The following is a 13039-nucleotide window of genomic DNA, read 5'->3' on the forward strand; positions in this document are numbered from 1 at the left end:
ATAGAACATCAAAAAAGGGACCCCCGAAAAAGCTGGCGACGGAACGGAATTTGCAGTTTTCCCCCAACGTCAGGTTGAACACCGCCAGGTCGCGCTGCGCAAGAAAGAAACCATCTACCTCCCCCTTTCGCAGCAACTATAGAAGAAGAAAAAAGGGGCGCACACCGTTGTCGGCGCCTCCAGTGCCCTTCCCCCTTATGGTACTACTATTTTTCCCCTCGCAGATACTTACATAAGACAAGCAACCTTGCGACTGCTGCAAAGATCCGATGACGCTACCTTGATGCGCTGTGTCTCGCTCACCCAAGTGTACGCCTCGATAAGCCACTCGTACCACACCCGCGAATCATCTGTCTGGCGCCACATCGTGACCTCCAGTTCAGTGTCGGCAGGGTAGTAGATCGGTTGCTGTGAATGTCAGTGAAATTTGTCCATTTCATACCAGTGAATTTAGGGCCTTTTTTTTAATTTTTGGCTTACCTTGATGGGAAAGAAGATGGGGAACCACGAGATCATGTCTTTGCTCTTGCGGTCAATCAGCTCGGGATGCGTGCTGATTTCCACCTTTTCTCTGTCACCGGTCTGAGGCGCGTAGAGGACGGACTCAAAGTATCCGGCTAAACCGTGGATGACACCCCTCGTGGGGCAGACGAAGGTGAGGTGACAGAAGCGCGAGTTGTGGTCGTTGGCACCGACGGCACCCGCCATGCTGCCGCCTCCGCCGCCCATGACGCCGCCGGCGCGTCTCGTCTCGATCTGCTTCAACGTGGCCTCGGAGACCGGGTGGGAGAACTCCCACGCCTGCTGGAAGCGCGGGTGACCCGGCACTCGCATGGCGGCGAAGTCGAGGGCGAAGAGGCGCACCACCCAGGGTGTATCGAAGGCGTTGGGCTCCGTGGGGACCCTGGTGAGGAGGTCGGCGTGGATGCGCGGCGTCGCGATGGGGCTCATGTGCGCCGTGTAAGACTCGGGGATCGAGATGCCGCCGGGCGCCAGGACGTGCTGGACGCCGTCGAGGCACTCTGGCGAGAGCTCGTTGTCTGCAAAGGAGCCGAGCAGCTCGGAGACCAGGATGTCCACCTTGCCGTAGACCGGGTTGTTTTCGGGGGTGCCCGAGACGAGAGGACCCTTCCAGGCGCGCATGTCTGTCTTGACGACGGTAACCTTGCCGCCCCAGATCATCTCGTTCTGTCTGAGGAGGTAGACGTATGCATTGGGGTTCTTCTCCACGGCCCAGACTTGGACGGGGACGCCGGTCGCCTCGCTGGCCTTGAGGGCTCTCGTCACGAGAGGACCGCGGCCAGAGCCGACAACGGCAATGACGACGGCGCCGTTGTTGGAAGAAGTGGCTCTACCCAGCTGGTGCCACTCAGCCAGGGCCTCTGTGCAAGCAGCCTCGTACTGGTTGTACTTGACCGGGTCACCCTCAAACACCTCGTACGTGGCCGACTCCAGGTTGTCGGACAAAGGTTGCAGGGGTGACTGGAGCCAGTCCTGGAAGCTGGTGAGCGTGGTCTGCTCCAGGTACGACAGCGGGCGCTGCTGCATCTCAAGCCACTTGAGGTACACCACGTAGGTGCGGAAAGACTTGAGGGAGTCCGTGGCGAGGGTGGGAGTTTCGCCCAGGGGAGGGAAGTCTGCTGAGGTAGGGACCTGGTTTCCAAGACTGACGGCCTGGAGCTGTGCCTCAGCCGTCAGCGAGGCGGTATCCGGACCGACGTCGCTGAGGAGCAGCCAGGGCGCGTTCTTGAGGCGCATGTAGTTAAAGATCATGTCCTGATGGGCCTTGGGGAGGGCAGGGTGTCCGGTCTTGTTCTTGGAGAATGCATTCCCGCTGAGGGACAGGAAGTGCAGGGGCTCGGCGAACCACTTCTCCTGGAGAGACTTTTCAGGCAGGGCTCTGGGGACGCGAATGGCTGTTGCTGCTGGTTAGCGTCTCTTTCTGGGATAACAGACTGAAGAAGATGTCTTACCAACATACAGACGCATGCTGTATTCGCAGACGGAGCGGACAGTGTGCCAAGAGTCCCATGCGCTGTAGATGTCGATCTCCTTGCTGTTCTCGGGGTGAGGCACCTCTGACAAAGCCGACAGGAGCTCTACGCTCTCCTCCAAGCCCGGCTCCCGGTACATGGGGATGTGGATGATGAAGTTGAGGCGCGACGCAATGGTCATGGCCTCCTGTACAGCTCTGGCATATTGAGATAGACCCTGGTTTCCGCCGTTCTTGGAAGCGTCTCTCCTGGGGCCGGGAACGATGATGCTTCGGACACCACAAAAGTTGGCGTAGGCGATCTCGAGGTTCAGGACCTGTCGAGAAATACTGGCAACGGCAGGATCGACCGAGGCCAAGTCGATCCAGGGACTGGCGTAGGCAATGTAAGTGGTGACGGCATGGCTGGGGAAGAGGGAGGTGTCCTTGGGGGTCAAAGGAGGCACAACAGCATCCGCCAGTGAAGCGAGCCCCTTCTTTTCCTTGGCGAGATGCTGGGAAACAAGGTCCTTTACCCGTGCATGGAAGTGCTTGTTGGTGATGGGTGCCGTCACAAAGTTGACCTGGAGTCAAAGCTTAGTGAGTGACATTTGGAAATAAAAGAAATCGGGGTCTCAGGAATGGACTTACACCAGCGTTCAGAATCTGGCCATACTGAAGATCATCAAGAGGCTGATCCCTCTCAGAATCATGCTGACCAAGGCTGAAAACAGGTCGGATCTGGTTGAAGTTGCTGCCGTCCATGGTGGATGTTGAGACTATTCAGGCTGTAGTACCTTGTGCTGCCTAAAGAGGACTTGTGAATGGTGTAATTGCTCAGCGCACAAATACCCCACGCGGTGGTTGTGCAAAAAGCGGTTGCCAGCTGGTCAGGACCCTGGCGCTTCGGTAAAAAGAGGATATGACAAGGGGAAATGAGACGATTTGTGGTCAGCAAATCATTCTTGGTAGTTTGTTTGTGCTCAGGAAAACGATGGGCTGAGAGACCACAGAAGTTGCACTCAGAGCAGTTGCAACCTGATGTTGTGTGATTTGAGAAGTCAGGCTGTTGGTTACCCCCCCAAGAGGTTAAAAAAGCACCAGATTTTGCGAGATGCGACCCGGTGCCATTGGTTGTACTCTGGACCCTGAAGAGAGTGTGAGAGGAGACAGTGCCCGCTGTCAGGAAAGTATACTTTACAAGCTCTCATCTTAGACTATTCGATGAGTTCACAAGACATCTCATCTGACAATCAACCTTCTACTATCTTACTCAAAGTAAGAAATATGGAATAAAAGATACGTATTATAAGAATCTGAATTAGTTTCAACAAAAATATGAGTATTATTATCATGTTCATAGCGGCAGATGGTCTCATGCTCAGAGACACTTCATTGTCTCATGAGCAGTGTGTGAGATTGTTCATACGGTACATCTCATGCATGAGTTTAGCTTATCTTATCATCCCACCTTCTTATTGGCCCGTGCTCAAATCCACCCAAATTTTTCCCGCGACAACAAAAAGTTTCTGGGAGCCTCGCTTGGAATCGCCTCCCGAGTTCGTCCTCGTCGACGTCGAATCCACGGGCCGCAACCTCAACCAGACATCTCTCTCAACCCCTTTCCCGTCCACCACCCTCCCGCACCGATACGGGCAACTTGCGACCAAAATGGCCGACTTCGAGGATAAGGGATCGAAGCGCCTGAGCGCCGACAGAGAAGGAAGCAGGAAGAAGGTCAAGAAGGAGGAAGAGGACGAGTCCAAGTACAACCCCTACTTGGCGCATATGAAGGAGGAGAACGGCGTCAAGTCCGAGGAGGGCACCATTGATGCCAGCTCGCCCTTTTACGGTTTCAAGCAACGCGCCACAACGTCGAAGCAGCACGAGAAGATCGAAGACCTCGACGACAACGCCTTTACCGGTCGGCCTCACTCGCAAAAGTACTTCCAAATCCTGGAAGCGCGTCGCGATCTTCCCGTCACGAAGCAGAGGTACGCCTATCTCGGAGTTTTCTCTAACAAACTTCCCATCTTACTAACCATCTCGCCAACAGAGAAGAGTTCCTCGAGAAGTACCATTCTACCCAAATTCTCGTCTTCGTCGGTGAGACCGGTTCCGGAAAGACGACCCAGATCCCCCAATATGTTGTGTTTGACGAGCTCCCTCAGCTCAACCGCAAGATGGTTGCCTGCACTCAGCCTCGTCGTGTTGCCGCCATGTCCGTCGCACAGCGTGTGGCCGATGAGATGGACGTTAATCTTGGCGAGGAGGTCGGATACAGCATTCGTTTCGAGGACAGAACCAGCCCCAACACGATCCTCAAATACATGACCGACGGTATGCTTCTCCGAGAAGCCATCCACGACCACGAGATGTCGCGTTACAGCTGTATCATTCTCGACGAGGCCCACGAACGTACTCTCGCCACCGATATCCTGATGGCCCTGCTCAAGCAGATCGCCGCCCGCCGCCCCGACCTCAAGATCGTAGTCATGTCCGCCACCCTCGATGCGCAGAAGTTCCAGCGCTACTTCAACGATGCGCCGCTTCTCGCCGTTCCCGGTCGTACGCATCCCGTCGAGATCTTCTACACCCCCGAGCCCGAGAGGGATTATGTTGAGGCTGCTATCCGAACAGTGTTGCAGATCCATGCCTCCGAAGGGGAGGGCGATATTCTACTGTTCTTGACCGGTGAGGAGGAGATTGAGGATGCCTGCCGGAAGATCAACCTTGAGGCCGATGAGATGACACGAGAAATCGACGCGGGTCCGTTGGTGGTTTACCCGCTCTACGGTACTCTGCCACCGCACCAGCAGCAAAAGATTTTCGACAAGGCTCCGCAACCGTACAAAAAGGGTGGTCGGCCGGGACGCAAGGTCATTGTGGCAACCAACATTGCTGAGACGTCTTTGACCATTGACGGTATCGTGTATGTCGTTGATCCCGGCTTCAGCAAGCAAAAGATCTACAACCCGCGAATCCGTGTCGAGTCTCTCTTGGTTTCTCCTATCTCAAAGGCTTCCGCCCAGCAGCGTGCCGGTCGTGCTGGTCGTACAAAGCCCGGAAAGTGCTTCCGTCTTTACACTGAGCAAGCCTTCAAGAAGGAGCTGATCGAGCAGACCCATCCCGAGATTCTGCGTTCCAACCTAGCCAACACGGTCTTGGAACTGAAGAAGCTTGGAGTCCAGGATCTCGTCCACTTCGATCTCATGGACCCTCCTGCGCCGGAGACTATGATGCGTGCCCTTGAGGAGCTGAACTACCTCGCCTGCCTTGACGACGATGGCGAGCTGACCACCCTCGGAAGTCTCGCCTCCGAGTTCCCCTTGGACCCAGCTTTGGCAGTCATGCTTATCTCCTCGCCCGAATTCTACTGCTCCAACGAGATTCTGTCCATCGTCTCTCTCCTCTCTATCCCTCAGATCTGGGTCCGCCCCGCCGCTCAGCGTAAGCGTGCCGACGAGATGAAGGCGCAATTCTCGCACCCTGAGGGTGATCATCTCACGCTCCTCAACGCCTACCACGCCTTCAAGGGCACGGCAAACCAGCCCGACGTGGACCCCAAGAGGTGGTGTCACGAGCACTTCCTCTCCTTCCGTCACCTCAGCAGTGCCGACAACGTTCGTGCGCAGTTGAAGCGCATCATGGAGAAGTCTGACCTCGAGCTCGTGTCGACCCCCTTTGAGGACAAGAACTACTACACCAACATCAGGCGTGCGCTCCTTTCGGGCTTCTTCATGCAGGTTGCCATGAGGGAGAGCTCCGGCAAGGTTTACCGTACCATCAAGGACGATCAGGCAGTCATGATGCATCCCTCCACGGTCCTCAAGACCGACTACGAATGGGTCCTTTACAACGAATTTGTCCTCACCTCCAAGCAGTACATTCGTACATGCACCGGAATCAGGCCAGAGTGGCTACTTGTAAGCAATGCCCCTGCCCCTTTTACCATTCGAACAATACCACTTGCCTTTTCCCTTCTCTTGCCGCTTACCCCCATGTGGATTGCTACGATCGATCTCTTGCTTCTTTCAGCCCCCGCTGTCCTGCATTCTTCGGCACTTGCCTCATCCTATCCATCGCGTCGGAGAACCCCATAACTAACACGGATGTTACCAGGAAATCGCACCCGTCTACTACGATATTGACACGTTCGACGACGGAATCGTCAAGACCGCGCTGATCCGGGCTTCGGAGAAGAAGCGCAGAAAGGAGGCCATGAAGAATGGTCGGTGAGCAGCCAGCGCCAGCGCGCGCGCGCGGTAATGCACTCGGCTCGATTCGAGCGCAGAAACGGCAACTCAAGTCCCAAAGAGCTCAATTCTCACAATCTTACACCCACCACCGCCCACTTACCCACCCCTACCTTTTTCGCCAAGGTTGCGATTACGCTAAGGCCCTGGGGGCCTAATGAAGAGAAAAACTCAGAGTGATCCGATTTTGGGATTTTGGAGGCCCGAAAGCCCCCCCCCCCTTCCCCCAGTTCGATCGTGAATTTTTGGCGAGGGTCGCCTCCATCGCGGCGGGGGCACCGGCCTACCGGACCAGGGGGGTGCGTGTGTTGTTCGAAAGCCTCCCTTTGGGGGCTCAGTTTTTCGGTTGCGATGGGGAGAAATTCTCCCCCGTTTTGCGACTACAAACTACAGCAATTTTTTCTTGTTGTTGTTACACAGCCTGAGACCAGGGCACACGGTGGGCAAATCACTTTGTAGAAGATGTCATGGTCAAGTCGCTCTTCTCCAGCCCGGCGATCCGACATCAAGAGAGAGGTGTGGGCGGGCTTGGCAGGGGCTCATTGGGACCGGATTTTTATTGTTATTTTTTTATTCGTGGAGGTATGGCGTCCCAGGTATGACAAGAGAGAAGCATCATCAACGGCACATAGTGACCGTGTGTGCCCAAATAGAAGACCACATTTTCTTGTTCCCTCCACTCAGCAGCAGTAGCATCTTACTCTCTGGTTCTGTCTCTCTGTCGTCTGTCCCCGCCTCATGTCACCCCCCTCTCGGTTCCCCCCCTCCCTCCCCCTTCTGATCTTTGCAACCCATCCATCTTTACGAGCCAAAATTATCCATGGGTTGTATGTAGTCCCGGCAGATGGGTGCAGATGCAGAACATGACGGATGTAGCCGGTTATCGAAAAGGAGGGGAGGTGGATGGGAGGAGCCCACTTTCGCGAAATGCAGCAGCATTGGGTGTGTGTGTGAGATGTGCAGTGTGATCAAGGGTGGATTCCATGTGTGTTCTGAATCCAGCATTGCCAGCATCATTTCTCACAGCATTTTGGGTATAATTGCATGAACAAGGGTGTGGTGGTTGAAAGAGAGTCAGAGCAGGTCCAGACTGCAAACGGCAGGGAAATTGCGATGCTTCATGGAAAAAGAGAACATCCCGATCGCCCGACAATTGGAAGGTCCAAGTTTTTTTTTTTTATAGGTACATCATACATCGAACACACTTTTCTTTTGCCCTCCCCTTTCATTGACTTTTCATCGAAAATGAAAGTTTGCTACGAGATCTCAACCGTGTGAGCCGGACCGCATCGGGACCGCAAGCATAAATCAAGACGGGATTTTCCCAAGTTGAGTTCCATGTTCGGATTTGATTTGTCATTTGGCACAAAAAAAAAACGCCCGGACTTTTATCCGATCAGACGACGCAGCACTCGACCACTGCCAGACCGTATCTTTGGGACAGGGTCAAATCGAGCCCAGGCTTGCCAGCGCGCGTGTGTCCGTGTGTGCCGTGCCGTGTAAGACGATCGCAGACGGCGCCAAACCTTGTCGGCGCAAGCTCCCGCAAACTGGACACAACGGCGCGGCGCTTCCGGATCTGGGTCCTGTCCTTGGCTTTGCCGTGGTCGTGCGTGGCACTGCTTGGGGTCCTTGGGTCCCAGGAAAAAAATCAAGAGACAAAAACCCTTTAGACCATCACCTACCGGCAGTTCACTATTCGTGTAGTTTTACTCTTAGAAGTTAGAGGCCTTGGATGGGAAGAGAAAAAAACCCTGAACACGGGGACGCCACATCGTCGATCGGACACGCTATGCCCCCCCAACACGAGAACTACAAGTACCCAGAAACGTCTGTGGTTGTGAGAGGGTATCCGTATGATTTCATGATTCCATAGTCTACGATCTGCGATCAGGAGTTGAGAACAGACGACGATACGACACAACGAAACAAACACGCTAGCACAGAAAATTTCTTAGTCGTAGATGTAGCGCTTATTATTATGAAAATAAGGGAAAGAAGAGGCATTACATGAGCGGTGTATTTTGCAGTTGCAGATGTACCTAAAGTTCTGTCCTAGTGTATTCGGCAGGGTAAACATACTCCTTCTGCTCCTTCTGCCGAAACCTCACAGTGAGCAAAACAACCTGCCCCAAGAGAGCGTCGCATCCGGTACGCGGGCGATGCGAGGCGATCCCCGACCCGGATCCCGTCACACGTGCCACACGCGTGGTCTCGACGGTCCCACCGATCGCTAGTCGCGGGAGAGGTTACACAGGCACAAAACAAAACGTATCGGGAATCAATCCAGCCAGCAACCACCACGCAGTGACCACACACACACACTCTCACGCACACATACACTACACACAACCACACATGCAAGAAAAAAGAAAGAAAGAAAGGCAGTCTGTGACTCTCTTGCAGTCTGTGGCCTGCGGTCGGTTCAAGTCTTTACCTTTTGAAGGAACATTATCCCGACTCCCGAGCACACACACACACACAGTACACCACCAATTAACCCGCTAGCCAGCCGGGCAAAAGCCTTTTTATGCAGTAGCTAAACCACCATCCTTCTCTGTCCGGTACACTAAAGTTGCTTAACTCTCCTCCAACGCCCGCCTTGGAGCTTAATACTCTTTCGGACTTTCGGAGAGAACGCCCTTCTGCAGGATTCTAGCGCGGTGAAGGAAAAAGGGAAAGGTTGCGTGTGTGCGTATACCTACGTCTGCGCCTCTCTGTCGAGCTCATCATCCCCCTCAGTCTTTGGAAAGAAAAAAAAAACACTACGCACGCCAAGCAAGGGTTCTTAGTCAAACTGGGGGTTCACCAAAAAAGCGAGGCAAAGCTAAGGTAAGCAAAACCGACATCGGTCACATCGGCGGTAGGACCTAAGGAAAACACTCAACGAAAGTTTACGTTTTACGGTGCGTGAGAGCACGGGCGAAAAGAGGCGGCGAAAAGAGCAAAGCCAAGGGGAGAAAGCACTTGACCCATCTCGTCGATAGCGTAATAGTATCAATCTACTACATGCTGATGTAAGACTACCTTACATAGGTAGTGCCTCTCTCTCTCGTGTTGTCAAAACCCAGGGCATGCAGCTGCCTAGGTATCCAGCAAGCTATCTTATTTAGTCTGGTAGACTAGACTACACGAGGTTTCGGCACTCTTCCTCTGCCCTGGCAGTTTATTCAATCAGGGCAAAATAGGGCAAATTATCTCTCAGTCCCGTCCATCCCATTCCATCCCATCCCATCCCGCAAGAAGAGCGATATTAGGAATAGCTGGCGGCGGCGCCATGACCAGGGTGAAGGGGGTGAAGAGTGTGGTGTGATATGATGATTTGAGTGACAAGTGAGAAACGACAAACACTGACTTGTATGCTTGCTTTAGCCTTCCGGTGGGGGATAAGACAAGACCTCATGGCCGCTTTTTGGTGGCTAATGTAAGGACTGGCGGCCGTTTCCACTTGTCCCGCGAGTGTTTAGTTGCCTTTTAAACCCCCAAGAGGGACGGTATATCAGAATATTGAGCGAAATAACGGAGGAAGGGGAGAATAGATTCATGCACAGGAGCAGCACAGGCGCTTTTCGTATACGCCGGCGACCCCTTCCAGACAAGATGCTTTTTCGTCTAGCATGACATGACTAGAGCCGGAGGGAGACCTCGAAAGCAACTGAGACATTTCAGACGAGGAAGGATTTCATACTATTGATCTATAGTATGTATGTGCGGGCTATAGCAGGTCCGCGGCCCGCATGGCATATGATCTGAGCGAACAGAGTGTGAGTGTGACTCGTGAGAGTGAAGAGGGAAAAAAAAACAGCGAAAAAGGCCCGTAAGCCACATATCATGTATCATGATGCAAACTTGCATCTACCCTCTCATCCAGTCTGGCTTCGCCATACACATCATCAAGTACCTTACCAAACACAAAAAAAAATCCATTCCAGAAGAGACAGAGAGCCTAGCAGGGCCCCTTCTTCCGGGATCCCGCGGTGGCACCCTTTCGCGCAGTAGTGGCCACACTTGCTGCGCGAAATAGAAGAGTCTAGACCACACCATCGGAACTGCCACCGCCAGGGTGGTAGACCAGCTTAGCAGCAGCAGCAGTAGCGGTAGTGGTAGCGGCAGTGGCAGACAGAGAGAGACTGAGAAAGAGAGACGTTGTCTCGCTACACAGGAACGGTGTGGAGGGAGGTGCCTTCGAGGGACTTTTTTTTTGGACCCTTAAGGGTGCAAGAGTCCCCTGGCAGGCTGGTATCAAAGAAAGGCATGACGCGCTGGCAGGGCAGGAGACTAGGTCGGGTCGAGCGTGTTGCAGGGCGAAAAGGAACAGGGGTGGGCAAGAGGATGGATGGATGGAAGAAAAAAGGCGTAGAAGACCCTAGGTAGTCGTGGTAGTGTAAACTTTGAAAGAGGGTTGTCTTCTGTTTTTCCTGCAACCACACAGCCATCGCAGGAGAAATCGCGCCATGATGACGGATGAGAGCATGGCTACACACCTAGATCTGGGCGCACATCTCTTCACCGCAGTAGCGGCATCGAATCGGTGTGAGCAAAACCCCCAGCTGGGCCTCGACAGACGTAGTCAAGTAGTGTACATACACACGTTTTCCCATCCATCGGCGGCGCTATAATGGTCCGCATTGATGCATGGGAGAATTCTCTTTCTTCTGGAATCAACCAGAGACGTTTTGGGGGCCGAAGTGGCTGGCTGTATCGGCTGGCTCTATCATTATCCCCCAACCCCCGCGATTCAGAGAATGTCGGCGCACGACAAGGAGAGTGACACGGGGAGTCGGGGGACAGTGAGTGGACTGGAATCATCCTGCGGCCCTGTAGTCATTGCCCTCTCTCGAACGGTTGAACCTTGTGGTTGAGTCTTTTTAGTCTTTGGGGGGGGGGCTCTCGGTTAGACAAGCATCCATCGGGGGGAGGACCAGCTCATGACGAAAACGTTCCATGCGCTTGGTTAAACCACTCATCTCTGCTTGGTGAACCAGATAGACTCTGCGCGGTTCTTGGTACGCCAAACAAAACCCCTTGACGAACTGCGACGTGACTAAGCAGTATGAGATTTTGGTTGTTTGCCCACACATGCGTCCCGTACCGTGGTATCTAGCCGGGTAGACAGGTAGGTAGGTACTAGGTAATGGGAAAAAGAGAGGGTCAAGTTGCATCGAAAACCCTGTTCAAGAAATCTACCTGGTCAGTGGCTACATCGGGAGGACCCCTTCTTCGTAGTGGAATGAATCTCAACGGACCACCTCCGTCGTTCCAGTCTCCAGACGAGCAGATGAGGGACTGAGTGACTGAGGGTTGAGGTTCGAGGGTACATGTAAGGAGAGGGAGGGGTGTGTACTTGGTACGTTGGAGCTGGTACTCCGTAGGGAAGCAATCGGAAACGAGCAAGACAGGAAAATTATGGAAATGCTGGTGATGTACCCGAGGCCCGCCCAGCGTGGCTGTCACTTGAAATGACCGACGAATCCACGTTCCCACATCGTCTGGTCTAAACTCGAGTTGGACGACAGCGCATCAAATCTCACCGAGGCACCGCGGCGGCGGGCTTTTTTGACGGCATCCAAGCAATTTGCCAATGCCGCAGGCTGCGTTTTCTCTCTTAATGCAGCTATACTCGGCGTTGGCTGCTGCTGCTCGATACCTAGATACCAATCTTCAAAACGGCCCGCCAGATTACTCGGCGGATTGAGAACTGCATCGCACGCATCGCGTGGCGGTTGCACGAACGAATATGCAGGAAAAGGCCAAAAAAGAAACCATCAAGCCAACCGCCGCAGAGTCTAGGCTCACTCGTCGAAAGAAGCTCAAGGTCCTAGAAGGCTAGAACGTTAGCAATCGTATCACCTTCCGTTTCAAGGACTTACGTAAAGCTCTTAAACGGTATGTCGAGGCCGATGTATCTGTACGCACATGGACATACATGATACACCATCGTCAATAAAAAATGAAAAAAATAAAAATAAAAAAGGTGCCCACATTCAATGTGGAACGATGCCGATGCTGAGGAGGACGCCCATCAGACAGCATCGTCGCGTGTCGTTACTCGTTACCATGCGTCCTTCATCTCGAGCGGTCAAAGAACACGCCCCCTGGTATCAGGACTAGAGGAACCACCCACGGCAGTCTCGAGAATCCGAGGAAGTTTCTGCCCGGTGGTCGGGCGTCTCTCGTCCGGGCTATTCTCGTTGCCCGTTTTGTCAAACCCGACAGCTGCTGTGAGTGAAGATCCAGTCCCTCACCTCATGCAACGGCAGGCTATGACCTACCTACGTCAACTCAAGTCCACTTTCCCTCTAGGTCCTTGTCTCCCGATGGCAAAAAGACTATTACCGTCGCCGTCGTTGAATCCCGCTCGCAGGGACAGAGTGTAACCTTGTGGCACGCCGCACGGCAGCATACCGCTCCGTCTGGGGGCACCGAGTGATTGGGTGCCGACCGGCTAATCCCCTTGCCCCGGCGAATCAGAGCGTCATGTCGTTACCTCTAATGAATGTGGGACAGGATCCGTACTGATACAGCAAGACAGTTCCCAGCCATGATCGTGCGGCAGGCAGTGACAGAAGCGTGTGGATGCAGCAGCCAACATGTGTCTCCGTACTACAGACGGGTTACCAACTGTCTCTGCATGCAATGGCGATGGGGGCACCTGGCTAAGCCTCGGTGACCAGAATGTCAAAGAGAAACCTGTGATGAAATTGGCACAAATCCACAATCCTCTCCTGAGGTCCATGGTCCATGGGTGTCTTTTGGGTCGGAACAAGGCAGAACATCTGCCCCCGGTTCGCAGTCTGACTCGCAAAACGGT

General features: G+C 53.7%; 3 protein-coding genes across 3 annotated transcripts; 1 reads left to right on the forward strand and 2 right to left on the reverse strand.

The window, feature by feature from the left end:
* Window positions 1-118: 118 nt before the first annotated feature.
* On the reverse strand, window positions 119-3086 carry BDZ83DRAFT_373685 (PRMT5 arginine-N-methyltransferase). Its single transcript, XM_060502660.1, has 4 exons — window positions 2624-3086; window positions 1974-2556; window positions 481-1916; window positions 119-408 (listed from the first exon to the last, which is right to left on the reverse strand). The coding sequence occupies exons 1-4, from the start codon at window positions 2735-2737 to the stop codon at window positions 229-231; spliced, it is 2313 nt and encodes a 770-aa protein (XP_060370578.1). The 5' UTR covers window positions 2738-3086; the 3' UTR covers window positions 119-228.
* Window positions 3087-3492: 406 nt separating this feature from the next.
* BDZ83DRAFT_373708 (pre-mRNA-splicing factor ATP-dependent RNA helicase prp43) lies at window positions 3493-6383 on the forward strand. Its single transcript, XM_060502661.1, has 2 exons — window positions 3493-3966; window positions 4029-6383. The coding sequence occupies exons 1-2, from the start codon at window positions 3644-3646 to the stop codon at window positions 6073-6075; spliced, it is 2370 nt and encodes a 789-aa protein (XP_060370579.1). The 5' UTR covers window positions 3493-3643; the 3' UTR covers window positions 6076-6383.
* Window positions 6384-12569: 6186 nt separating this feature from the next.
* Window positions 12570-13039, reverse strand: BDZ83DRAFT_601412 (uncharacterized protein). Its single transcript, XM_060507102.1, has one exon. The coding sequence runs from the start codon at window positions 12962-12964 to the stop codon at window positions 12704-12706; it is 261 nt and encodes an 86-aa protein (XP_060370580.1). The 5' UTR covers window positions 12965-13039; the 3' UTR covers window positions 12570-12703.

This window comes from Colletotrichum acutatum, assembly GCF_030867785.1.
Source record: "Colletotrichum acutatum strain CBS 112980 chromosome Unknown BDZ83scaffold_6, whole genome shotgun sequence".
In the NCBI taxonomy this organism is placed as follows: Eukaryota; Fungi; Ascomycota; class Sordariomycetes; order Glomerellales; family Glomerellaceae; genus Colletotrichum; species Colletotrichum acutatum.

Coding starts and splice junctions, on each gene's coding strand:
- BDZ83DRAFT_373685 (XM_060502660.1), bottom strand. CDS start 2,737: ATGGACGGCAGCAACTTCAACCAGATCCGACCTGTTTTCAGCCTTGGT. Junction 2,557..2,623: donor GCCAGATTCTGAACGCTGGT/GTAAGTCCATTC, acceptor CTTTGACTCCAG/GTCAACTTTGTGACGGCACC. Junction 1,917..1,973: donor CAGCATGCGTCTGTATGTTG/GTAAGACATCTT, acceptor CAGCAGCAACAG/CCATTCGCGTCCCCAGAGCC.
- BDZ83DRAFT_373708 (XM_060502661.1), top strand. CDS start 3,644: ATGGCCGACTTCGAGGATAAGGGATCGAAGCGCCTGAGCGCCGACAGA. Junction 3,967..4,028: donor CTTCCCGTCACGAAGCAGAG/GTACGCCTATCT, acceptor TCTCGCCAACAG/AGAAGAGTTCCTCGAGAAGT.
- BDZ83DRAFT_601412 (XM_060507102.1), bottom strand. CDS start 12,964: ATGGACCTCAGGAGAGGATTGTGGATTTGTGCCAATTTCATCACAGGT.